The 27334-nt window shown below is 43.6% G+C and overlaps 1 protein-coding gene across 2 annotated transcripts in view; it reads right to left on the bottom strand.

Annotated features, from left to right (window-relative positions):
- TMEM132C (transmembrane protein 132C) overlaps window positions 1-25161 on the bottom strand; it is a 301970-nt gene extending 276809 nt beyond the window's left edge. The window contains exon 1 of one of the 2 annotated variants that reach the window (XM_044990544.1): window positions 25027-25161. In XM_044990544.1, coding sequence (XP_044846479.1) covers window positions 25027-25111 — 85 coding nt within the window. In that variant the 5' untranslated portion in view covers window positions 25112-25161. The remainder of the gene's footprint in view (window positions 1-25026) is intronic. The other variant, XM_044990546.1, reaches the window with a different exon arrangement.
- Between the last annotated feature and the right edge of the window lie 2173 nt (window positions 25162-27334).

Below are 27334 nucleotides of genomic sequence, written 5' to 3'. Positions count from 1 at the left end.
ATCTCTGGCTCCACTGGGATGTGGTGTCGGACGCTTCCGGGATCGGCGTAGGGCCAGGGCAGGCAGGGAGCCTGCCTTAGCCCCGCTGCGCGCCACTGCCACCCTGGAGCCATTCAAGGTAAGCGGTGGCGGCGCCGGGCCGGACCCCACACCCCAAACCCCTCCTGCACCCTGCACCCCCTGCCACACCCTGCATCCCAACCCCCTGCCCTGAGCCTCCTGCTGCACCCCTCCTGCACCCCAACCCTGAGCCCCCAATCCCCTGCCCTGAGCCCCCTGCCCCCCACCATACCTGTGCTCTGCACCCCCTGCCCTGAGCCCCCTTCTGCACCCCGCACCACTCCTGAACCTCAACCCCTTGCCCTGAACCCCTTCCTGCACACCACACCCCCTCCCATACCCTGCACTTCCTCCTGCACCCCAACCGCCTGCCCCAGCCCTACATTCATGGCCCTGCATGCAATTTCCCTACCCAGATGTGACCCTCAGCCCCAAAAGTTTGACCACACCTGACTTAGACTCATCCTATATTGGCCCCTCCAAGTCAATGCTGAGACACAGTGGCATGGTATTGTGGGGAATCCTGTACTGTAGTTTCCCATGTTGTATTGCTTCTCTCAATAAAATGAGGATTTCTGTTCCCACTGGGGAAAAAAAAATTAAAGGAAAAAAAGTCAAGGATATTTAGGCATAGACTAAAATAAATCATTTAAGGAAACTAAAAGCGGCTCCAGAAAACAAAATTAAAGTCAAAACCACAAATGTCCAGCTAACTCAACTGTGAATCACAATAATGACCCTACAAATTGCAACAGAATGAAGCCATGATTATATTTGTGATTTTAAAATATGTATATTTTACCTGCTTTAAGTTATTTTGGTTCTTTCCACCACAGTAGCTGCTATGGAGCAGATCTCGGCGGGGGAGAGAAGCAGCCTTGTTAACCCACTCAGAACATGGTGCAGAGATAAAAGCCACTATGATAAGCGAAGGAGACGAGACTCCCATATTGTGGTTTGCTTGCAATCCGTAAGAAAAGTAAACAGATGAAAACATGATTGAGCAAGACACTGAGAAGGGCTCTAAAAAGTGCTCAGGAATTCCATATTCATGGAATATGAGACCTTCAGAAAGGGCGCACTCTCACGCTCTCTCTCTAAGCACTTTGGCAAAGCAGGGTTTAGAGTAGTTAATGGAGTGTCTGATTACCCTGTTTCTGCTACTTGTTGGGAGAAATTACTACTGAATTTTTGGGGCTTTGATCATTTTCCGTGACAACCTTTCATTTTGTGGGCTGACTTTCTGGTTTCTGGAGGGGGCAGGAGACGACATTTACATCTCGAAATGAATCCCTGAGCACTTCTGCTCATCTGTTCCATAAACAACCAAAAAAAGAGACCATTTTCAGAACACTAAATCCACCAAGTTCAAAATTCGTAAATAAATTCCACCCCTCTCTCTCTGCCACTCCCAGTTCTGTTTGCTGAAGCATCTATACAGCAGGCTTGCCAGAGCTTGGACTACTTTTTAATTGTAGGAGGCCAAAATAGAAACAGAAGTATAAATGCAGATTTTAAAATATGATCAAATTAGATGCTCACAGTAGTTCTTGGTTTAAATTCTTATTGGGCTTCATCTCAGTCATACAGATCCCAAGAGAGGCACAGCGTCTGCTGCAAAGGGTGAGGGACTGTTGGCTTCAGCAGGTACTGCAGATTATCTACGTATACTTTTCAGGGCCCATGCATCATAGTATCTGGGCACCTCCCAAGTATTTATGGATTTATCTTCACAGCATCCGAGTGAGAGAGGAGCATTTGCCCCATTTTAGAGAAGGGGAAGTGTTTCACTGACTTGCTCAAGGTTACCCAGGAAACACGAAGCACAGCCATGAACTGAACCCTGAGCAGTCGAGTCTCATTCCATCACCTTAACCACAAGCCTGTCTTTCCTTCCACGGGCTCTGGCAGGGTCAGACCCTTACACTGCAGCAAGTCATCCGTGCTGACACGAGCTCTGATTCCAATGGATGCCAAGTCCTCCTCCTCAGAATCAGTCCATGTACAGCTCCTCTTGCCTTTCTTACCAGGCAGCAAAGGTGTTAATAGGCAAAGATCTCCCACAATGCGTTAGTGCAGGGATGCTACGGGTAACTCAGAGCTGCCACACCTCAGCTGAAAGCTTCTGAAAATCGTCCTGTGGAAAAGTCCCTAAATCACAAGTTTTATTGAAACGGCCTGGGATGGGGAAGTACTGATCCAGAAATGCAGCCACTGCTAATCTGCATAGTCCTTAGGGAACCACATACACGGGGCTTTCCTCCTCTCTGCATTGCATTCAAACAGACAAGACAATGGGGCTAAATGCATTTGCAGGATCTTCTTTCCCCTGTTCCTACTGAAGAGGCTAAGCAGCAGTCAGCCTATAGAAACATCCACCACTCTGATGTGCTAGTGCTCCCGAGGCAGCTCTCTATCTTGCCCTACATGTGTCCACAAAGTTCTAACCCTCCCACTCCGCTGCTGACCTCTTCCCTTTCCTTACCCACCCCCTCTTCGCCCTTTGCTTCCCTGTCAGCTGGTGCAGAGTACACACCAAACTGCCTTTCCAACACCTGGACCTTCACCACTCCCAAGTGTCATTGTAACAAAAAAGAGTCTTGGGTTCACCTGCCCATTGATATTTTTGTTCCATGTGCCTGTTACATGTTCAAAAAAAGTCACCTGAAAAGCTCTCTAGTGAGCATGAAGAAGATTAAGTTTTCCACACAACAAGCCATACCAAACGCTCTCTTCTTTTCACTCTCTGGCTGCCTGACAGACACTTTCACTTGTGATTCAAAATGGAACTGAATGAATGAATGAATGGCTCTACCCCCAGCGAGTACGGCAGGTAAGTAAAGGTCCTTTGAACCTCAAGAGGCCCTCTCTCTCGCCGTCAGTTCCAAGCGGTATTGAAAGAGTTCAAGTTCAAATCTATCCCCAGGCTCCTGAACCTTTTCCTAGGGATTAATACCCTCTCTCCGCAGCTAAGAACTCTAGCATTCTATGACTCAATCTCAAAGGATATTAAAAACCAGCAGGCACTGTCTACAATGAGCCGGGAGATGCCTTAAAGGAAAACCAGGTTAAGTTTGACTTTTGCAAACACTCAAAATTTAGTAAGTGTCAGGCATAAGGTTGACTGGGCAACTTTAACTGAGCCCCCTTGGGCCTATGCATTAAGATGCAGTCTTGAATTACATGATCATATACTATTCCCCCCCCCCACACACACACACAGGACTCCTGCCTCATTCAGTGCACAGGATCACAGGCGCCAACTTTCCTTGGCACCAGTGGGTGCTCGTGCCCCCCCCAACTCCATCCCCTCCCTGCCCCTATTGGAACCCTCCCCAAATCCCTGCCCCAGCCCTGCCTCTTCCCCGAGCATGCCGCGAGCCTCCTCCTCCCCCCTCCCTCCCAGTACTTGCCGTGCGAAACAGCTGTTTTGCGGCGCAAGCGCTGGGAGGGAGGGGAGAGAAGCAGGACGCGACAGCGCGCTCAGGGGAGGAGGCGGAGGCGAGCTGTGGGGTGGGGGCTGGGAGCTGCCGGTGGGTGCAGAGCACCCACCCATTTTCCCCCGTGGGTGCTCCAGCCCCAGAGCACCCACAGAGTCGGCACCTATGCACAGGAGGACCAGCACTCACTGAATGGTTAGCTACCCTAGATTTCTTTTTATCCTTATCATTCAATGTGTGGCCCCGGACCTTATTTACTGCACACCCTCCAAACACTGCTCTGAATACAGAATTATTTCATCCTGGGCATTTCCAGGGTGCTCACTGTGCTAGCGAGTGCTTCACAAATAACCCTGAATTTATTTTCAGAACGTCTGTGTGGGGTAAAATGGTCTTAATAACCCATGTTACAGATTGAGAACTAAGGCACAAAGAGACAGCACAAAAGTCTCAGAAGTGTGCACTAGTTTTGGTTGCCTAATTTGAGATCCCAGCTTATATACTTCTCAATTAAAGATTTTTTTTTAACAATGGCAAACCAATGTATTTTCTGCTAACTTTGTTCTTGGAAATAGCTGAACTGTTTTTAACTAAAACTTTAAAAAATTTTCAATCTGAGGCAGACACACAGCATGGAAAATTTTAGCTTGCACAGATAAAATTGGGAAATGTTGTAAGCAACTGAAAAAAGGATGTTACAATGGAAAGTGTTAGGTAATCTTCACTGCACTGATACAGATATAGATCTATAGAGAGTGAGTGTGTGTATGGATGGATAGATGAGAAAATGATTAGTCATGAATTTTGATCTGACCACTTTACAGGTGCGCGTGCACACCCTTAAAGTGGTCAGATCAAAATTCATAACTAATCATTTTCTCATCCAACTGAGGCAGACCAAAATAAAGTTATCTCCAATGTTGCTACACTTCCATTAACAACTTTTTGGCATATGATGGCATTAGGAAATATCACATAGGATATAAATTAGACTGAGAGTTTTTTTTAATTTATCTTCTTCAGTAGCTTTGGAATATTTCTTAGCACATCCTCCAGAATGAAGTCTTTTTCCTATGAAGAAATCTGTCTTCACTGGTTCTTCTTACTCTTGTTGTGCCATGTGGTCAGCATTTTTTACTGCTTTTTAAAAATTGTTTCCTTAACACAGTCTTGGTTTGGATTCTTTTTCAATTAACAGCAACAAAGTTCTTAAGTGTGCTGGGACAAATTCAGAACAGCAAAAAAAGGAAAAAGAAACCCCACTCTTGCCTTGTTTATGTAGAGAGAGATTTACATTTATGGCACCTTATTGAAGAATACAGATCTTACATTAAACCCTAGGATATTTCTTCAAAGAGGATCAGAAATTAACATAGATCAGAGGCTGGCAACCTGCAGCTCTCTTTAAGAGAATGGAATGCTGATGGCAGGATTTGGATTGACAGCTTTGAAGACTGGAGTCCAGGAGAACAAATGCAGATCAGATGACAGTGAAGTGAGCTTCTCCACGTTGAATTAAGGGTTGAAGCACTTCCAGGAGTAAAAAGATAGTTCAGTCTCAATTTCCATCCTGTCCTTTGCCTCTTTGCTGAAAGGCCTAATGCAAAGTCTATTAAACTCAGTGGGAGTCTTTGTATACATCTAACCCTGCATTGTACAGGATACATATGCAGTGTGTCATTAAAAAAGTAATAAATAAATCTCGCAGTCATTGCTGCCTCTGTGTATTTCTTTTTCCTCAATTCTATTTTCATCCTGTGTTTTTCCCACTGGATCTCTCTTTACCCACAACCCAAAATGCATTTCCTCACAGTCTCTAAGTGGGATTCAAAGCTAACAACATTAGCATTTAAGCCAAACTTTTGAACCCCATGGTGCCTGAATGGGTTCAATCGGAAGCAGTACAAGTTTGCTCATCTCTGCATCTCAGTCATCCATCATCACTGACCCTCTTTAGAGATCAGACAGCTTATAAACGGTTTCTGTCCTAAACCTATTGATCAGGGAGACAAAGCTGCCTGAAGGAAGCTTACTGGTGCTTCACTGACAGCAGAGTCACTTCTCTGAAAATATGGAGCAGATACAGCCTGATGCAGTGTGTTATTCTGCATTCATAGATTCTCACCTGCCTCACACTTCTCTTCCTGCCTCCTGTAAATCTACTAAATGGTTCAATAGATGCATATTCTTCACAGTGTCCTGTCCCAGAGGAGAGATTTTGTTGAACGCACTAGAGACTTGGAATTTCAAGTATGGTCAGAGACTCTCTTTTTTAAAATCATAGAAGATACATGCATAAAACCCACCCTTCTTTTTATCTGTCTTTTACAGTGCTTTTCAAATAATGTTTAACTAGTAACAAAAATCATCATTATAATATACTTTAGCCTGTTGCAAAACAAACACAAACAAAAAAAAGCCACCACACACACAGGAAATATTCATTCTGAAGTAGAAACTGACAAGTCAGAATGTCATTAAGAGAGAACACAATTTTCTGAAGACATTTAGGATGATGTGAAAGAATTGAATAAATCCAAAATTCCATTGAGCACATGTGGGCAGGTAGCTAGGACCAACTGTTCAGATTTGTCATTATTTCTCTCATTTTTGGTGCTTTTACCTTTAGGGTGCCCAATGGCCTGACTTCCAAAGGTGCAGAGCACCCAACGATAGCTATGTGTACTCATGACTTTGGGGGGGGGGGGAGAATCAATCCTTAGGTGTTTACAACTGGACATCCACAACTGGAGACCAATCACAAAAATCTGACCCTTAACCTCTGTTTATTTTCCATATCTGTAAAATGGGAAAAAATTTAATTAGTCTCAGGAATGTTGCAAGGATTAGAAGACTCTGTATTACTCTCTTTTAAGAGATTGCTGGCTTTGTCCATGATTGCCGTGCTGTCAAAACTCCCATTGAGATCTCTGCATTCCTTTTTGCATCATATGAAATACACAGAGATTGCAAAACAAGGGCAAAATATATAACATGCCAGGTATGTACAACATATCTCCCTATTTTCAAAGGCAACAGGACTGAAAATACCAATTCCATTTTATATCAGTTTCCATCCCAAAAGCAATGGGAAAAACAAAACAAGTATATTTGAGCCTCTATACTTGTAATAGCCCAGTATTCTGGGTTGAAACATTTGTAAATGATCTGAACCAATTCTGCTCTTAATATTAACTGTGTTAAATATCTCCCTTGGAGGAACACTGGAATAGCATTGTTCATATGTGCACAGTTAGATCACTAACAGAAAATCGCACCTACTGTTGACAATTGCAGACTAATGCAGACAGACTTCCAAAAAACCACTTCAGCTCTGAAGGGCTCTAATGGTGCCAAAATCTGACTGGCACCATGAGAGGGGTCCCCCTTCCCTTGCAAATGGGAATGTATATGATGTAAAAGCAGAATTCATATAAACCATACTCTGACTGTGAATAGCACTAAGAATGTCCTTTTTGTCCAATCTGTTCCTTCTTACAGGAAGAGAGAATTGTTTGGTGGAGGGAGAGGATTTTTACAGAAGAGCCCTGGCTTGCTGGAGGAACAGAAGAATATATGGGGTAAAATCCTGGCCCCTCTGAAGTCAATGGCAAAACTCCCATTGACATCAATGGGGCCAGGATGTCACACATAGAGCATATCCTCTGGCCATGCTTGGACAGAGGCCCCATGCAGTAGGTTCTGCATCATTGAACAGGGATCTAAAATTGTTCCCCGGCATCTATATATGCATAGGGTCATACAGCAGGTGGCCCACATGGTTTAAAACTGAAGTCCATTTATATATTTCAAAAAGGTCCAAAGTTGCAGAACGGTGCATATAAGAACGCAGGCAAAAGTGACAAGCATTGATTACCCAGGGGGAGCAATCCAATCTACTCCCACTACAATGATAAAGAGAAAAGGATTGATAGTCACAAAGTTCAAACCCACACCTGAACATTCCCAAAGTTTAAGCATCTTTGGATCTGGGGTGCTGGTTCAGCCTATTACAGAGAGATAGCTGCAGAACCTGGATCAGGATCCGAAACTTCAGCAGCGTGAAGGATTGTGGTCATAGGCCTCTCTCAAGATGTTTGACACTAATGAAGTTGTTGATTTCTTTTTCTACCCAAAGGGAACAAAAAATCAAATTTAAGTTACTCTTCAAATAGGTTATATATGTATTGTGACTCTTCCAAGAATGTTGCTGGAGGATATGATTTTTACCTCCAACCAGTTCTGACATTAGAGCATTAGATGATTGTGTTTAAATGTCATCTGAAGCTTCCCATTCAAGTGCTGTGGTTTCGTCACTACAACTAATTTAATTTTAAATGAATTTTCCAAACCAAGCCTGAAGTTCAATGGAAGCCTAAAGGTGTGAGGCCATGTGGAGCTTCCAGCCTGAAATATAGTGACATCCAGATTTCATCCGTGAAACAACCAAGGTAATGGCATCAAGCTATGACTAAGTGTGGATAATGTAATAAAGTGAGACCATCCAGTTAGGCCTTGTGCTATGGACATTTTCATTCCAGATCATAGCATGTATCTATCAAGTCTGCTATCCTGCTTCCAGCCATGGCTTGCTCATGATGCTGAAGAAGAAAGTGAAAAATTCACCTACAATATACACTTCCCATTCTGTGATGCTGTGCATGTCTGGAAAAATTCCTTCTGGACACTTCTGGCAATTAGCTGACACTCTGAAGCATGAGATGCTATTTCCTTTGTTTTAGGGCCTACTCCTATCAGTTGCTGAGCAGTTCCTGTGAGGTGCTGAGTGCCCTTCCCATAGAAACAGCCAGCAAATATTCTCTTAGGCAACGTTCTGCACTTGCTCCATAACATGCTCCATAAGCAGCCCCTTGATACAGTGGAGACCACCTGAGAGGTACTATCCAAAATAAGCAAGGGTATCCAAGTCTGGCCTGTAAGGCACACTCAACCCCAAATATCACTCACCACTAATTTTTCATATAAACCATTTCTGGAATACTTTTGCACACTCTGCTTGAATTCTAAATAGTTAGTTCTTCTGAAATCATACTACTGCGCCCTTGCATAGAGCCTTCTATGAGCTCCTCAATGCCAGCTGGCAGAGGGCACCCCATTCCACAACTCTTGTCAGGCCCAACACACTCACTGCCCCCAACCAGCTGTTATCAATCTGTATCTAAAAGGTATCAGATGCAAACTGGCTACACACTGGTCATGAATATTATGGTGGGATGTATGTATGAGCCATATATAAAGAACTGTACATGTATGCTGGAAATACGTTCCTAAAATGTGTGTTCGTCAGTTTAAGCCCAGCCTGTCATAGAATCATAGAATCATAGAATCTCAGGGTTGGAAGGGACCTCAGGAGGTCATCTAGTCCAACCCCCTGCTCAAAGCAGGACCAAACCCAACTAAATCATCCCAGCCAGGGCTTTGTCAAGCCTGACCTTAAAAACCTCTAAGGAAGGAGATTCCACTACCTCCCTAGGTAACCCATTCCAGTGCTTCACCACCCTACTAGTGAAAAAGTTTTTCCTAATATCCAACCTAAACCTCCCCCTCTGCAACTTGAGACCATTACTCCTTGTTCTGTCATCTTCTACCACTGAGAACAGTCTAGATCCATCCTCTTTGGAACCCCCTTTCAGGTAGTTGAAAGCAGCTATCAAATCCCCCCTCATTCTTCTCTTCTGCAGACTAAACAATCCCAGTTCCCTCAGCCTCTCCTCATAAGTCATGTGCTCCAGCCCCCTAATCATTTTTGTTGCCCTCCGCTGGACTCTCTCCAATTTATCCACATCCTTCTTGTAGTGTGGGGCCCAAAACTGGACACAGTACTCCAAATGAGGCCTCACCAGTGCTGAGTAGAGGGGGGTGATCACATCCCTTGATCTGCTGGAAATGCCCCTACTTATACAACCCAAAATGCCATTAGCCTTCTTGGCAACAAGGGCACACTGTTGACTCATATTCAGCTTTTCGTCCACCGTAACCCCTAGGTCCTTTTCTGCAGAACTGCTACCCAGCCATTCGGTCCCTAGTCTGTAGCAGTGCATGGGATTCTTCCGTCCTAAGTGCAGGACTCTGCACTTGTCCTTGTTGAACCTCATCATATTTCTTTTGGCCCAATCCTCTAATTTGTCTAGGTCCCTCTGTATCCTATCCCTACCCTCCAGCGTATCAACCACTCCTCCCACTCCTAGGCAAAGGAATGTTGTTTGCCAGCTTGACTATAACACCAATGTAAGTTACGCTAGGGGAGACAAAAGACAATGAAAAGTACATTTACATGCAAGGTAAACAAACCCATTAGGCAAGCAAGTGGGAGAAGATGATTACTTAATCTCAACAGGAAGTGGAGGCTGCACCCCTACGAAGCCTTCCTGCCTCTAGAAACAGAGTTAATGAACTTTGGGAATATATAGGTAGAAGCCATTTTGTTGTCCAGCACTGGGTCAGACAAGGGGCCAGAGCTCTTGTAATCCGAGAAAGTTGAAGTCTCTGGGAACTGACTAAGTGTAACTTGCTGAAGTTAAGTTTTAGTCCAGTGGTGGGCAAGCTGTGGCCCACCAGTTTGTTTATATTTGCATGGCCGAAGGGCAGCTCCCAGTGGCCGTGGTTCGCCGTTCCCGTGAAAGCGTGTTTTGTTTTACTTGTCACCAAAACTGTGTTCTATTCTTAATCATCACTTACATACCTGTTCTTCTTTAATAAACTTATTCTTGCTTTATATAGCACTCAGATGGTTTTGTAATATTAAACTGGTGTGTGTGTGTGTGTGTGTGTTCTGTCTCTTTGGAGACAGCAAATTTGACAGTTGCTGTGAGGGTCCAGTGAGAGGGACTGGTCACTGCAGAAAGACATCTCTGGGGAATTATAAATTGGAGCTCACCCATTGTTACCTGGAAGGCAAGGTTCGGACTGGCAGAGTCCTGAGGAGTTTGCTATCAAGCTGGTGTGCCAGGGAGCTGACTCAATTTAGCAGCAGCAAAGCTCGTTCTTGCTGAGGCAGGCAGCAAGAGCGGCTCACAGTTCTGGGTGACCTGAGCAAGGCATCACAACCTTCAGTCCACTCATTCAGTCCAATAAATTCATTGTAGTTAGTGTTTTATGATTCGGTCCCAGAGAAAAACAAATCATTTAAAAATAAAACTAGGAGGCATTTTATTTATTATGATTACTAATTGCCACTAGTTGGTATTTGTATTAAAGAACAAGGCCTTGGATCACAAACTAATTGGCTGTACCAATGAACACTGGGAGTTGATTAGGCACTATATTCAATACCCCCTCTCAATCTCCACCCACCAGAGAGGTAGGAAGACATTGTCCTCAAAACTAACAAGAAAGCATCAAGTGTAACATGCAGCGACACAACAGGACACAAAGAAATTTGCCTGACTATATGCAAGGTACACGTGAGAGATTTACCATTAATAATGCAGGTTCCTAATCCCAAATTATAATACTTTGAGGGACACTTAAACTTGATAGCATCCTTTCCAAATTCTAGTAATAAAAATATAATTTTCTACTTGCATAGTAGTTCCCTCATCTTCGGCTCTCAAAACTCTTTATAAACATTGGCTAATTAAGCTTTCCAATAACCCTGGAATACAGCCAGGTATTGTCATTCCCATTTTCCAGATGTGCAAACAGTCAAGGAGCGGTTATTCAAGTGCCCACATTTGCACAGTCAGTGGCATAACTAGGAAAAAAAACAACTCGGGCATCTTAACTCTCGTTCGCTTGGTCTAATCACTAAAACACCTTTCTAGCCCCACAATTTCACTGCGCATTAAATAAGGCAATGATATCAGCCCACCACATATATGCAACGCCACAGGAACAAGTGTAAAGAGACGTTCATGAAAGGAAACCAGAGAAACAGCATTAGTATCACCACATTTTATTTGTGTCAAAGTGGAGGCGAAAAGGATAGAGTTCTCAACCATTCCGGGGTGGGGTAAGGAGAGGACATCTCAATATAAACAGATTGGGGAGGGCAAAATAGATCCCACAGTTCTGCAACCTATATGAATAGACTTCCTTTGCAAGCTTTCCAGGGAGTTATTATGAACGGCAGCAGCATGAAGACGTTCATTTATAAATATCACCTCAACAGTGTCCTTTCATACAAAGAGACCCTCTTGGCTTAGTACAATATCTTTAAAACCCGAGATGGAGAACACTGGTGAGTGTTTAACTATCAGAGCCACTCTGGCGGTTTTACCACTCACATCCCTCTCCCTCCCTCCCCACTAATGATTAAGCTTTGCCAGGGAAGAAATTGCAATTCAAAGATCCATCATGCCTTATCAGAGGCCAGCTGCAGAGAAACAGCATTCCAGATACCATTACAACGACCTGTTGGCTTTAACTAGAGGCAGAGTCTTTGGAGAATCGCTGAGCATCTGTAATTCCCTTGACTCGGGATCAGACTGTGCCAACACTTCTATAAGGTAGAGTGTCAGGGATTCACTGAGCAATTGCTACAGGCCAAAAACACTGCCTCCACAAAAAGTGGAGTTCTTTCTTGTCACACTACCCATAGAAACGCTCTGAGCCCCCATATGGCCGATGTCCAAATCCCAAATTACAACTGAATGCAAGGAGAACTCTCTCTTCCATCAAACAAGCATGCCACAGCGCCCCAGGAGCTGTGAAAAGGTAGTAGCAAGCACCAAACATACCTGCAAAATCAAAGTTGGGTGGATTTTAATTAGGAACATTATAAATCAAAGTGAAATAGTTACTTAAAAAATAAGCATTTGAAAAGTGGCAGCACTAAGTTATTGAGAAGTCTGATCACATTATTACTTTGTCATACACTTAGGAGTTTTCAAATAAATCTGTCCCCATACAGAAACCTTCCTGAGTTTACAGACTAACAGTATTCACAGCCACTCTTCCAGGATCAGTAGGGTGCAATCAGATTTGCTCTGTCTCTTCCATGGTGTTCTGATCAGTGAAAATTAACAGGTGCTGACAAGTCAATACTATATTATCTTCTCCACAGTAGTTATTTATTGTATTTGCTATTCTTTATTTCATGCCAGCAGAGCGATAAGTTGTTTGATTCTACAGAGTGCAAACAAAATATTCTGGCTATTTCTAAAAAGACACGTGAATTTTTAAAAAACAAACAAAACTTTCTCCCAGTTGTTGTAAAAATAAATCTGGTTTAAAGAATGGATACTCCATAGCTACAGTCCCCAATAGCACATGAATAATTCTACTGAAGGAAGTAGTGCAGATCAGTGTGAAGAATAAACATGCTGCAGCAGCCAAGTAAGGATGGGCCATTAACTAATTAATTCATTTTAACTAAGAGAGAGTGTGTGCATATGTATACACACACACACAATTATGTAATCAAAGTATGGATAATAGATTAGATTTGAGCTGCAGGTTTAAGTGGTAAAGTATAAGTAGGATTACACCACAGTGGTACAGGACTAATAAGCATGTATCACTGATGAGTGTGTATTAAGGCTGTAACCCAACGCCTCCAGGCTTTAGGTCAGTAACATATGTAGCTTGGCTATGGAAGGCTTCAGGCCTGAAACAGGTTGGCATGACCAGCTGACAGAGAGATAACCCTGCACCAGTAAAATGTAAGATGACAGTGAAAGACGTGTGAAGTGCTATTGTTCTGGAAACTATGCAGCAATAGACTGGAATGCAATGTACCAGTTAATACCGCAAGATGCGCACCCGTAACATTTCAGGGGATTCTGCAATAGCCTCAAGTTGCTATGGTAACTCACTGACAGATGAAAACGAGAATAAGGGGAACTAAGGGGGTTGCCTATGAGAAACAGAGCACCCTAAAACTCATGGGGTGTGGAAGTGCAAATAAGGAAAAAGGGGCTGACATTCTCATGCATATGCATGAACATAGTGGGGGTAAATGAAACTCAGGGCAAAGGGTGTTGCCTAGCCTAAGTGAACAGGGAAGCACACCAGGAAACAGGCAACTGGATGTCCACTTGATAATCACCCTACTCATCCCCAGGGATGTGACTATGAAATCATTGATGCTGGACATCCTATGACTGGTCTCTCTCTCGTTTTGACATTGTTCATCTGCTCAATGAAATTGTTAATAAAAATAGCTTGTGACCATAATACACTCACTCTTCCTCGTGTGCTCCTAGAGTCTCCAAATCCAAGGATATTTCTAACGGTGGTTCTCACTGTGCTAACCCTGATACTGTAATCGTTCAAGAGCTTGAACGTTTGGCACAGGTCACTGTGGTCTAAGATACCACTGGTAATACCAACCCATCAGTATTAAAAGGCTACAGTCTCATAGACTCATAGACTTTAAGATCAGAAGGGACCATTATGATCATCTAGTCTGACCTCCTGCACAATGCAGGCCACACAATCTCACCCATCCACTTCTATAACAAACCTCTAACCTATGTCTGAGTTATTGAAGTCCTCAAATTGTGGTTTGAAGACCTCAAGCTGCAGAGAATCCTCCAGCAAGTGACCCGTGCCCCATGCTGCAGAGGAAGGCGAAAAACCTCCAGGGCCTCTGCCAATCTGCCCTGGAGGAAAATTCCTTCCCGACACCAAATATGGCGATCAGTTAAACCCTGAGCACGTGGGCAAGACTCACCAGCCAGCACCCAGGAAAGAATTCTCTGTAGTAACTCAGATCCCATCCCATCTAACATCCCATCAAAGACCACTGGGCATACTTACCTGCTGATAATCAAAGATCAATTACCAAAATTAGGCTATCCCATCATACCATCCCCTCCATAAACTTATCAAGCTTAGTCTTAAAGCCAGATATGTCTTTTGCCCCCACTACTCCCCTTGGAAGCCTGTTCCAGAACTTCACTCCTCTAATGGTTAGAAACCTTCGTCTAATTTCAAGTCTAAACTTCCTAGTGTCCAGTTTATATCCATTTGTTCTTGTGTCCACATTGGTATTAAGCTTAAATAATTCCTCTCCCTCCCTAATATTAATCCCTCTGATATATTTATAAAGAGCAATCATACCCCTCCTCAACCTTCTTTTGGTTAGGCTAAACAAGCCAAGCTCTTTGAGTCTCCTTTCATAAGACAGGTTTTCCATTCCTTGGATCATCCTAGTAGCCCGTCTCTGAACCTGTTCCAGTTTGAATTCATCTTTCTTAAACATGGGAGACCAGTCCATGATCCTGTGGCACAGGATGACCAAGTTTTTTGCCTACCTCTGAAATCATTTATAGTAACAGTAAAGACAAGCGAGAAAAAAAAACCCAAAAAACAAAACTCTAGATTCTTCCCTAATGTAACTCAGCTGAAGTTATGTCAGTCGTGAAGCTAGCTCAGAGTGAGAGCGGGTCTGACCCGAAGCCCAGTGAAGTCAACAGAAGGTTCTCATAGGCATTGAACAAGGTGATCTCATCAGGGGCCTACTCCAGCATTCATTGTAGCCAATGACAAGCTTCCCACTGACCTCGGTAGGCTTTGAATCAGGCCCAATCTCTCTCTCTAAGCTAGCTTCATCCATGGGATGTCATCCCTAATTTATAGAGGCAGAGGAAGAATCCAGTTGTCCAGGGCAGCATCCCAATGATCTTAAATCACAACAGCCTCCTCTCTCTTCCTGCAATCAACAGCCTCCTTTACTACACAACCTTGATTCATCACAAGAACAGGGCCATCCTGTGCACTGAATGAGGCAGGTTCCTGAGGAAAAAAAAGTAGTATGTGATAATGCATTTAAAGACATATCATAATGTGTATTCATAAAGGGGGTTGAAAAGGTAGCACAGGCAACTGTAATTCTAGCACTTAACTTTCGTGCTTGACTTTGCAATCTTAATCATGTTATTTTAATGTAGCTCTTTTTGTGTGTAATTTCCTGAGGGTTTGGGATTTTTTTTTAAATTTTTTTTTTAAACCACAAACTAAAAATCCCAGAAATTCCATCAAGTGGCATCAAACAGACACCAAGCAGAGAAGATTTCAGCCCAAATGGTTAAAGTTTAGCAAATTATAAGCAACTGAAAACCGGGTTTTATGCGAAGTGTTGGGCAATCTTAATAATAGTCAGTGCTACCAGCCTGGATTATATGAATAATGTGCAACCTTTCCTTTATTCGTTTCCAATTTCTGAGGGGGGAAAAAAAGCACATTTATCTTTGGGCATCTACAAGTTACACAAAAAGTTACAGGTTATGTTTATGTCTGTGGGGAGGTAGAGATTTTTTTTATTATGATTTTGACTTTGTAAAAAGCAAACAAACAATACTAAGTAAACAGGCAGATGAAAAATAGAGGCAGAAGTCAAAAAGGCATGGTTTACGTAATTTCTCAGTGATTAGTATCCTGCATAGAATGTTCGAGGCAAACCAACCATCTCATTTCTGTGGTGTCACATGAACAAATTAAAATTGTATTGCTCCAAGTACACTGCTACCTCAATATAACACCACCCAATATAACACGAATTTGGATACAATGCGGTAAAGCAGTGCTCCAGAGGGGCAGGGCTGCGCACTCCGGTGGATCAAAGCAAATTCAATATAACGCGGTTTCACCTATAACGCAGTAAGATGTTTTGGCTCCCAAGGACAGCGTTATATCGAGGTAGAGGTGTATTAGACAAGAAAATTGATCAGGAAATGGAATTTCCATTCCAAATCAGAACAAAAATCCAAAATTTACCACAGAATGAAAAAAAATCTATTTTTTAATTTGGAACCATCAAAACATTTTGAATTCATCATGTTGAATCGTTTTGACAATGTTAAAACATTATAATTTCTAACATTAACATTTTGATATAATATAAAATCTAAATGATGTCCAAATGGAACATTTTTACCTTACTGAAATGAAACAATTTGACACCATAAAGTGAGAAAGGCAAAATTTGTTTTGACTTTCCCCCCCATTTAAACATTTCATCAAAAAAAAAAAAAACCCAAACACATCCATGCAACATATTTCAATTTTGACAAAACTGCATTTTCTGGTAGAAAACTGGGATTGAACATTTTTGATGGATCTTTTAGGTGACACAGGAACCATCCTGCACTAGCATGAGGAATCCAGCATTGACAAGGTAGATGCACGTCAAGTCTAACTTCTATGATTCTATGCTAATTAAGGGAACAAAATTATATGGGCTAAATTCTCACTTCAGTTACACCAGACCAACACAATGGGACTGCAGCATGCGTTTTATTTACTTTAGACTCTTTTTGTGCGCAGTAAAACTGGCTTTTAGATGTGCGCAGGAGACCATGAAGGTTTTGTTCCTTCCAAAAATATATTAAAAAAACCCACCACAGACAAAAAGAGTGTTCTCTTTTCATAACCGAGAAAGCCTTTCACTCTTTTTTATTCCGCCTCCCCCACATTCTTCTTCAAGGTTTTCATATAAATGTCAAAGTCCTAAACACTGTTCTTTGGCTCACTGTTTTCTTCATATTATGGAAAAGGCCAAATCACTCTAACAATTCTCAGCCTCCCACTGCAGCAGACTTGTGTATCCTAAGCTAAAAAGAGGAACACGCAGTCCTTGTCCTTTGATGAACACAAGTAACACAGAGCACACAATTATGATGACAAGAATAGAAATAGGAATTATTATGTCCCCCCCATTGTTTTTTATCATTCAGAAAATAAGAAACTAAAAAAAAACAAAACAACCACCCTACTCCTGTAAAAATGTATTCTTCACTTACAGTTGTAGAGGAAATCTAGGAAAACAGTATTAAAAGAAAATTGCCAAATAACAGGGTAGCGGCTTGACATTAAACACAACACTTGTGACATTAACCCATTGAAGGACGTTAGAATCAGATTAAACACTTAGTGGGATATATAATAAGTGTCTACTTAGGGAGCCTCATTTAGCTGTTTACATCTGTCAAGCCACTGAAACTGCACAGTTGCCTATAAAGGCCTTTGATAATGACAGTGGAGCTATGATTAGCATGATTCGAGCTACTCCAGACAAAGAAGTGCCAGAGAAAGGATGTCTCCAAGCACAAAGCTACTGACCCAAGAAGCCAGTGACTAGAAGAGGCATTAATGCATTTCTTAAGTGTAGAGGCAAAGAACCACTTAGCCAAAATGTACTCGCCTAAAGAAAGTTCGGCTGATTGACCAGTAGAGCAAAGATGCCTGTGATTTTAGTGATGGGGATGACACGTTGTTTATAGAACTCAAGCTCGACAGATTAATATTCTTTGGAATAGCAAGGAAAATAGAAGAGTTGACTTACTGGGTCAATTCACTAGTTACATCTGAAAAGAAAAATGGTGACCCGAGGCGGTGTATTGACCCAAAAAAATGTGAACAAATAGATAAAGAGAGCATTTCCAATCACTAACTAAAACAGACACAGGCAGCGCTGGAGCAAAATTATTTCCAAAGCTAGATGCATCTCCAGGCTTTTACCGGATACCTCTAAGTGAGGATACAGCAAAAGGGATGAACTTTCAAAGCACCATTTGTCTGTTCCTGTTTCAAAAGGGTCACATCTGTCACTAGAGCCTGAGCCAATCCACAGAACACAAAACAGCACAGCTGTTTGAAGAGCTAAACAGTGTGAAACTGTTTTTCCTTGGGTATTGGACTCTGTAGGAAGGCTGAGTAAAATATAAGGGACCCCATGTCTGCTACAGCAAGCCAGGACAACTGAATTTGAAACTACATCATGACAAGTTTGGTTGCCAGGAGGTTAGTGCATGTTACCATGAAGAAGAGATACAGCTAAATTAAGAAATGTTATAAAACATCTGCCAGACACAGGGTACAAGTAGTGTGACCAGATGTCCCGATTTTATAGGGACGGTCCCGGTATTTGGGGCTTTGTCTTATATAGGTGCCTATTATCCCCCACCCCGTGTCCTGATTTTTCACCCTTACTATCCGGTCACCCTAGGTATCAGGCAAGCCATGATGAAATGTGGTCGCTCGTAATACATGCCCCTTTCTTACTGCTACCAGTCAAGAAACACGAAACATAAACTAAAAAGGAGTGTGAACCAGTTCTCTCTCTCTAATGGCATGTCTACGCAGGGACATCCAGAAAAGTTCATCTGAATTAACTAACTAACGGTGTGAATTTGAAGTGGATTAGTTAAATCACATTAGAATAATAGAAGATTAGGGTTGGAAGAGACCTCGGGAAGTCATCAAGACCAACCCTCTGCTCAAAGTAGGACCAACCCCATGTGAACACCCTCCATTATTACAGTGGCCTGAATTTGGGTTATTTCAGTGGGACCAGAATTTGGTTTTTCTCCCCATGGAGGAAGTTTCCACAAATCTACTATAAAAGCAATGTTCATGCTAATCTCCCATGCAAATCTTGTTGCCTCAGCAGGAGAAGACACTTGTCATTCAATTTTAAGGAAGAGATGGAAACACAATATGTCCTGGTCAAGGATGGCAGCATGCTATGAAATTGGGCCTCATTCCAATATCTCTTATGCTGATATATCTCTATTGACTCCACTGGAGTCATTCCTGATTTACTACAGTGAGAGTGAAATCACATAGGTTCAGAATGAGAGAACCAAGATAAAGTTGAAGGTCTGCTGTGTCTGGGGTTAAGACAAAAGAGAGATAATATTTCCCTTCTCTGATATGTCTGCTGAGCCAAAATGGTTTCCTAACCTTAATTTAAGGTCATCAGGCCACACGCTATTAAATAAAACCAGGGATGAGTTGGCCCCATATCCCTAAAAGACTTAAAACAAGAGGTGATCAAAAATCAATGTAAAGTTACTATATCAATGGCTGATGCCTGGTCTCAGTGAAATAAAACAATTTTGTCACTAATTTTAATGGAACTTGATTTTAGCCCTATGTATTTATGTAAATAGGAGATATGTCTCGATGCCAAATTTTATTTACCAAAATTACAAATAACCAGCAATACTTTCTTGGCCAAAGAACAGATTGAAAAATATAACTGTATACACATGGATCTTACACAATCATTTGAATCGCTTGAGTCAAACGTTACAGGATCACAGTATTATGGTATTGTGTAGAGGATTCAAAAAAGTCTCAGTCCTATTGTGCTAGGCACTGTACAGACACAAAGTGTAAATTCTTCCTGGGAAGGATTGTCTAACTCCATAGGCAAGATGGACAAGAGATAGGAGGGGGAAGAGGCACAGTGAGGGGATGTGATTAGCCAAAATATCACAGGGCCGGGCAGCAGAAGAGATGGGAATAGAACATAGATCTCCTGACTCCCAGTCCAGAGCCTTAGCCTCTCGATCACCCTCCTATTTAGATTAGAAAGATAGATGAGGGCTTCAAAAACCACACATCAAATAATTATCACTTTGAGACTGACATCTGAGCATGTCTTATTTTCATATCTTCTCTACAACATTTATCTTGTTTCTTTATCTTATACTCAGTTTGACTTCCCCAACCTCAAATTTACATGATTTCCGATTGCAGCCTTTGTACAATTCCCCAGGGGTTTCCCAATTCATTGTAAGACTTTTCTTTTACACTTTTTAGCATAAAACATCTTCTGTCTCCCTCTAAACATCCAGCATGCATCTAGTACAGCAATGGGAAACTGCCAACGTTCTAATCAGAGGGTTGGTGGTGCTGAACCACTGAGCCATGTCACTAGACTTTTCTAAGCTTTATCTGGGGCTTAAAGAAAACCAGATTGGGCTATTCTGACACTTCATTGGTGGCCTCATCAGCTTCTGAATTTAAACTTTCATTAAAATGAATTTTAGTACAGTCGGGCAAAATTTTTCCATGCAAAACCTTCCCTCCCCCCCAAAAATAGCAAATGTGCATTGACCAATTTGCAAATTCAGGTCAATTTCGCTTAATTATTTGGGTTGTAAATTTTTTTTGGAACATGGAAGCTTTGTTTCAGTATTTCCAAAACAAAACATTTTGACTTTTTATTATGAAAACACGTTTTGCAATTTCCCTCAAATTGCATTTAAATGTTTTCTTAAACCTCAAAATCAAAATTAAACTTTTTGTTTTGGGTCAACTAGAATATTTTAGTTGACATGAAACTAAACATTTCAGTTTGCTGAAAATTTGAAACGATTTTTGTTTTGGGTAGAACTGAAACATTTCCCTCCCGCATGCAGTTTTTTTCGGTTTATCCACAAAACTGAAAAAGGAATTATTCGCACACCTCTGTTTTCTAGCTCTTGTGGTTACAAACAAACAAACAAACAAAAACACAACACACCAACCACACTTCTGAATGTGATCCAATTCTGCACACATACAGGAACAGTTTGCTCCCATTCATCTCAATGGAGTGTCAATTCAAAAACTAAGTAGCGGCAATTTATCCCCAAACTGTTAGCTATTTCACTACTGTGCATGTTAGTATTCTCTAGCTTACCAAAGTGCAGGCTGATACTAAAGACATAACTGATGAAAAATATCCATTGGGTCATTTTTTTCATCCATCAGCTGAGGTCGCTGCAGGATGGTTACAACAGTATATTCAGCAGCATTTTGTTCAGTCTAGTTTTAGACATCCCAAGCAATGAGGCTTCCAACTCCTCCCTTAGGGAGACTGTTCCCCAAACTAGCCTTTCCTGACTTTTAGCATAAATTTTCCCTTTGCTCATGCCACTGCTACTAGGTACACACCCCAGAAGAGAATTTAATAGGTTCTGAACATCTGTATCTTCAGTTGATTTTTAAAAATGCAGACCAGGCCCTAAATCCAAATTTAAATTCCTCCCCTCTCATCTCCAGAAGCGTACTATATTTGTGAAAGTTTACGTTTACCATGGCACATAGTTCATTGCTTTAATCCATACAAAGACATAAGAAGCTCCATCTTTTAATTCAAGAGCCAGCCACGTTACTCATTGTGAGAGATGTTATTGGATCCATATCTGTAATTCCTTTTTCCATTACACAACACAGCTCAACATTCCCAAGCATACAAGAGCAGATACATCTACATCCTTTCAGCTAGAACAATTAATATTTTCTTACAGGAGGATGGTTAACAAAGCTTCTGATTCTGACACAAATTATTAACACAAGACCAATATTAAAAATGAATAGGCTGCTTAGTTTGTTTTAGAAATGTACTACATAAAATGGAAAGTTAACTCCATGCTGTTATATTTTTAGCAGATTGTGAATTCCTGCTGTGTTCTTATCTAGCATTAAAGTGGTGAAATTAACTAATACAAAGTTTAGGAAAACCTTTATAACTGAGCCGTGTCATGCTATGGAATGGAATTCCAAATGCAGTGGTGTATACCCCATTGACAAGCTTATATCCAGAATGGATTAAGTGCTGGGAATAGTGGGCTTGATTCTGCTCCATGGATTTGAATGGCGTTCTTTCACATTAACACTGGTGTAACTGAGAGGAGAATCCAACACTGGTGTAACTAAGAGGAGAATCACTTTGTGAGCAATTATGTGTGCGTTTGTGTGCCAAAAAAATAATTCTGATGGTGCTCAAAAGTCAGATGACTACATGTATAAATCAGCATAATTTGCATGTACAACCATTGTGTATATAAATTAAGTGTGCAAATGAACTGACAAGTGTGCATCTGAGAAACTGCAGCCATTTTTAAAGGCTTATTAATTTTGCATTTCTAGCTTCTATGATTCTTGTTCATTGCCCCAACTAATCTTACTCTTAAGAATTATCTAACGGACTGCATTTACAAAAATAAGTCTGCACACTTGCCTTACACATTCAAAACATCAATGCTCTGATTCAAGAAAGCAGTTGAGCAGATGCCTAACTTTAAGCAAGTCCCATTCGTTTCAATAGGCTTTAAGCATGCGTTTTAGTGCTTTGCTGCACACAGAGATCATTTCCTAAAACAGGGCTGAAAGGAACACAGATACACCAGGGATTTACTTGTGCACATATAATTTCACACTTGACCCCCAACTGGGGCACACAGGTCTGGTGTTTTGCACATGAAACTTGTGCATGTGCATCTATGCGTTTGCAAGCTGACTTACAAATTTGGATCTGACTAAAGGCAAGTTTTAAATTAAATGCCAGGCTCCTCTCTTGAGAATGAATTAGCATTATTAGCCAGATCACATAACCATAGTAAAATGCCACACTGAAGCCCATAGCACCGTTTCAGGAGAAATTCTCTTGGAAATTCAGGCCTGATAGTAGATGCTAAGAAGTTCAAAGTAGTAAATATAGCTCTTTAAACACCAGATGACACCTTGTCCATAATAATAAGTTTCTCAGCACATTTAAATAGTTTGGTTTGGGGGCTAAAAAGCGACTTTCATTTAGTGGGACTTCAGCTCTCAAAAACAATCACCATCCACTGAGGCCAACAATACGAGTGGAAATACACAAGGGGAGAGCAAATAAAACAGTTGTTAAGGCCTCACAAGCAAGCCATACAAACACCTTAGTTAATAAGTTTAATTAACTGGCTCTTTTCTCCTTAATACTGTGCAGCCTAACACAGAATGGCAAATCCCTCACTGACAGGCTTTGCTTTAGTTTCCTGCAGGGAACTATTTTTTTTTCTTATTCTAAAAGCAGCTCAGAAGCTCCCAATAACTGCTGCTGGTAGCGCCTAGCCCTGGCACCACTGAAGACTTTTCTACCACATAGTTGAGCTGACACGGACCCAGGTTCCAGCAGAGAGAAATAGCTTACCAAAGCTTGGTTGTTTATAACCTCTCACTGTGGTCCTTTCCCCTCACCTCTCTGGAAGGACAATGCACCTACCAGGCTCTCCGTTATACAAATCTTGTCTGATACAAGTTCCCATATATTGCCTCCCCATTTTATTGAAGTCTAACGTGAATGCCTGTTTCAGATTCGATTCCCAAGAACAACCTTACAGAAAGGATGCTGCACTGGCCAATTAAAACTCCAGTCCTCTTAAGAAGCTTGAGGTGCTTGCAATATCCCTATGTGAGCCTGAGGCTAATACCATTCTCAGCTCCAGGCTGCAGCACTCAGTGTGATCTCATATTTTACATTAGCCCTTTTCTAGCACGTTGAGGCACTGAGATACCCATTTATTTTAATGTACTGTATTAAGATTACTGGCATTGAGAATGCCATGCAATTTTCTGTCAAGCACGGTGCTTTCCCTACCAATTTGGGAAAAGCCCCTTTATAAAGGGTCACTGATCAGTTTAATCTGCTCTTGCCCCACTCCTGAGATACTCTCATGTACATCACGGCAGTCTCTACATTCAACTGTCCTAGGAAAAAGGCTGGCAGGACTGGACTAGACTAAACAATGAAGAGTCTTTTTATTAGTAATCCTCTTATGTCTGTCAAACCGCACCGCTGACCAACAGGCTAAAATGCAAAATGAAGGTGTTCACACTTTAAGAGGACAAGAGCAACAAAAATGCCATGGGACTAGACACGTTTCCCTCCCTAAAAGTTATGATTAATATTATGTTAGCACCCACAACATAGAGCTGATCCCAGAAACAGGCGCTATTAGCAGGCACCTACCCTGCTTCTAATTTTCCATAAAAATCCGCATAGCACATTTCACTGCACAGGATCAGCTGGAGGAAAATGTGGCTTTGACAAACCAACCCGGTTTGTGATCACAGAGACGGAAAAGAACTTTGAGATCACTCAGCCACGCTTACTGCCCAGGCAGGATTGAGCCTGTCTCTGTGTTAGCTAGCGTCTGGTACAGCCCCATACAACACTTCTAACGCTTCTCGAGGGAGATTACTTTGCAACTCTCTCCTACAGTCTAGGAGGCTATTGCATGGGCTAATCACTGTCATTGAGATCACTCACGACTTCCTCACACCATTGGACTCAGTTTCCTCTGTGAGTTCTGCCCCGGGATGAATGGGGGCATTTCCCCTAAGAATAAGATCTCTGTATTGCAACTGGAGAGATAAGGAGTAGTACCTATCCGCTCCACCAATACTGACTTGGCCTCCTTATTCATTCCATGGGTGGCGTACCCCAGCCCACTTATCCACTGACGCTTTAAAAACCCTTGCACCCCAATCTGGGTCTATGCCGGTTAGGCGATAAACGATATCCGTAACCCCCCATAACCCAAGCCTGACCCCAGATGTACAGTACCTTTCCGCTCAACCTGGGTATATTTCATTTCAAAACATTTACTTTAATACAATTTTTAATTCTGCCAAAGCCAGCCTGGGGAGTTTAAAGAGGGAAACGTCCCGTTTTCCTGCTCCGATCAGACCTGCTCCCCAGAGTTTCTCTCCAGCAGGACAACACGACAGGTGCCGCCAAGGGAATCAGTGACAGGGGGGAAAGGGAAGGGGGAAGGGGGAGCGCAACAGGCTTGTGTAAGGAGGCGGCTAAGGCGCTAAACTCGGGGATTGCGGGTACCTGGAGGTGCGGGGGGGATCACCCAGGCTCTCGGGGAGCTGGACCCGACTCAACCCTGGACCCGCACTCCCCCCCCGGCGCGGGGCACCGCGCTCCAGGCTGATTCGCGCGGTGGACCCCACCCCGGCCGCCTCCCGCGCTGCCCAGCCCGGGGCAGGCGCTGGGAGGGCGGCCCGGCTCGCTTACCTTCGCACAGCAGCGCTCCCAGCAGCAGGCTGGCCGCGGAGCAGAGCCGCACACCGCTCCTGGCCGCAACCCCCCCGGGGCCCATGGTGGTGCTGGGGCGCGGGGTCCCGGGCGCTGCTGCCCCCGTCACCGCTCCCTTCCCGCGGCCCCCTCCGGGCGAGCCATCCGCGAGCCCCCCGCAGCGGCTCCTGCACGCCGGCCGGCCGGGGCGGGCTCAGCCCCACGCGCGCCCCATGCTGCCGGGCTCCTTCCCCCGGGGCAGCGCGCCGCCCGCGGGACCCAACTTCCCCGCCCGGCCAGGGGGGACGCGGCGGCGACGAGCACCCCGGGTCCGTCCCGCCCCGCGGCTCGGAGGAGCACGGAGCCGCCTCGCTCCCCAGCCGGCTCTGCCCCTGCCTGGACCCCGCCGCCAGCGCGCACAGCCCGAGCCGGGAGCCTGCAACCCCCTCGCCCGGCGGAGGCGGGAACCTGGGGGCTGAGCGAGCCCGGGCTCCAATCGGCGCCCGCCCGCCCCCTCCGCTGCCCGCCCTGGGAGCCTCCCAAGCCCGGGCCGCGCTGGGCGAGAAAACGCTGGAGCCGGGAGTGGGGGCAGCGGGGCAGGGCAGCCGCCGCCGCCAGCGCTCAGGGAGAGGGAGAGCTGGGGGGGGGGGGGGTCAGCCCCCCGGCTCCTGAGCCCAGGCGGTGGGGAGAGGAGGGGAGACCCCTGCCCAGAAACTCAGGGGAGACAGAGGAGGGACCCCCCCTCCCACCCCCAGGCCTTAGGGAAAGGGGGAGTCCAAGGCCTGGGGGTGGGGAAAGAGGCCAGCCCCAAGCAGGGGGCCTATGGAAGGCATCACCCACCAAGGGCACATAAGCACTGGGCAGGGAGGGGTGTGAGGGAAGATGAAGCCCTGCAGGGACTGGGCAGGAGGGACCCTTGGCCCATGCATGTGGCACAAGAGGTGAGGCAAGAGCGGAGCCAACACTGGAACCGGGGAAGGAAGGATTGGGGGAGAATTCCTAGGTGGTTGAGCAGCCCGGGGCAAGGTGTGATGGGTAGAGGTGTATGCCCATCAGGCTAGCCCCTCAGGCAGGCAGGGAGACGAGAAACCCCCTGGATTTCACCAGCTGCACCTTTCTCTACCAAATCCTTCTGTCCACTGCGTTGTCCTTCCCTTCCATCCAGGCATAATATTCATTCCTGAGGCCCCTCATTTATCTTCCGTACTGTCTGGTGGGAGACCCAGATACCATTGATATTTACCCCTTTCCCACCCCCCTGTGCAGGAAGCGGGTGAGGTGGGGCAAGCATAGAGCTGCAGCCTTTAAGCACACACAAAGAGGTAGCTGAGATGCCTCCACTTTTTTACCTCTGATGTCCTGAACTACTTTTGTCACAGACGAGGAAAGGGGGTCAAGACAGGTCCCACTCACCTGACCCCTGTACCATCTCCTTCTCCACCATGGGGTGCATCTTACTCCTGTGAGAAGTGCAGAGCACAAAAGCCGTAGGTTCCAGTACAAATCATTCCTTGAAAATGGAAACCTCTCCTCTTACCTTGAGAATTTGGGCCCCAATCTCACAGCTGAATCCTTTCAGGGCACCCCTTATGCCTGCCTGGAGTTCTGCAGAAGTCAACAGGGTTCTGCATGAGCCGCAGTTCCATCCAAGTACAGTCAATTGAAACATCAAGGCCAGAGATTTTAATTACAACTTTTTATAAACAAGCAAGAGTAAAACCTGTTTTCACTAGTTATAAAAATTGTGTTATTTAAGAGGTAAAAACTATTGCCAGTGCCCCAGAATGAAACAGTTGCTTGATTGCCTTAAAACCATGCATTTCTTACGAAATCTCCACAGCGTGTTTGGGACGGTCATGGCCATGTCACCTTAGTCATGTTTAAGCAGAATCAAGGTTTATCACAGCTTTCATGGAAATCAGTTTACATAATTTTATTACTAAATATGATTACATTAGCTATAAAAAGGGAGTCATTTTGCCCCCCCCCCCATTTTAATGTGTTTTGCTCGGTCTTATCACATAGATAATTTTTCCAGAAAACAAATCATTTTTTTTCTAAATGGAAATTTTTCACAAAAAAAACTTCAATGTTGAAAAAAGTACGCTTGTCAGTTTTAAAAAAATCTTTCATCCAAAAACTGTAGAACAGCTCTGGTGTTAAGTACTATGATTGTATATTCTGTTGTAGACACTACAAATATTTGTTAGTTGAGTTCAAACCTAAGAATTTGCAGCCAGGGATAAAACGCAACTGGCAACAAACATTTATGTCCTGTCTATACCAAAATTTGTAGACAATCTGTGTG

This window comes from Mauremys mutica, chromosome 16 (genome assembly GCF_020497125.1).
Source record: "Mauremys mutica isolate MM-2020 ecotype Southern chromosome 16, ASM2049712v1, whole genome shotgun sequence".
NCBI lineage: Eukaryota > Metazoa > Chordata > Testudines > Geoemydidae > Mauremys > Mauremys mutica.
The sequence above is the reverse complement of the archived record's forward strand: the minus strand, read 5'-3'. Positions and strand labels throughout refer to the sequence as shown.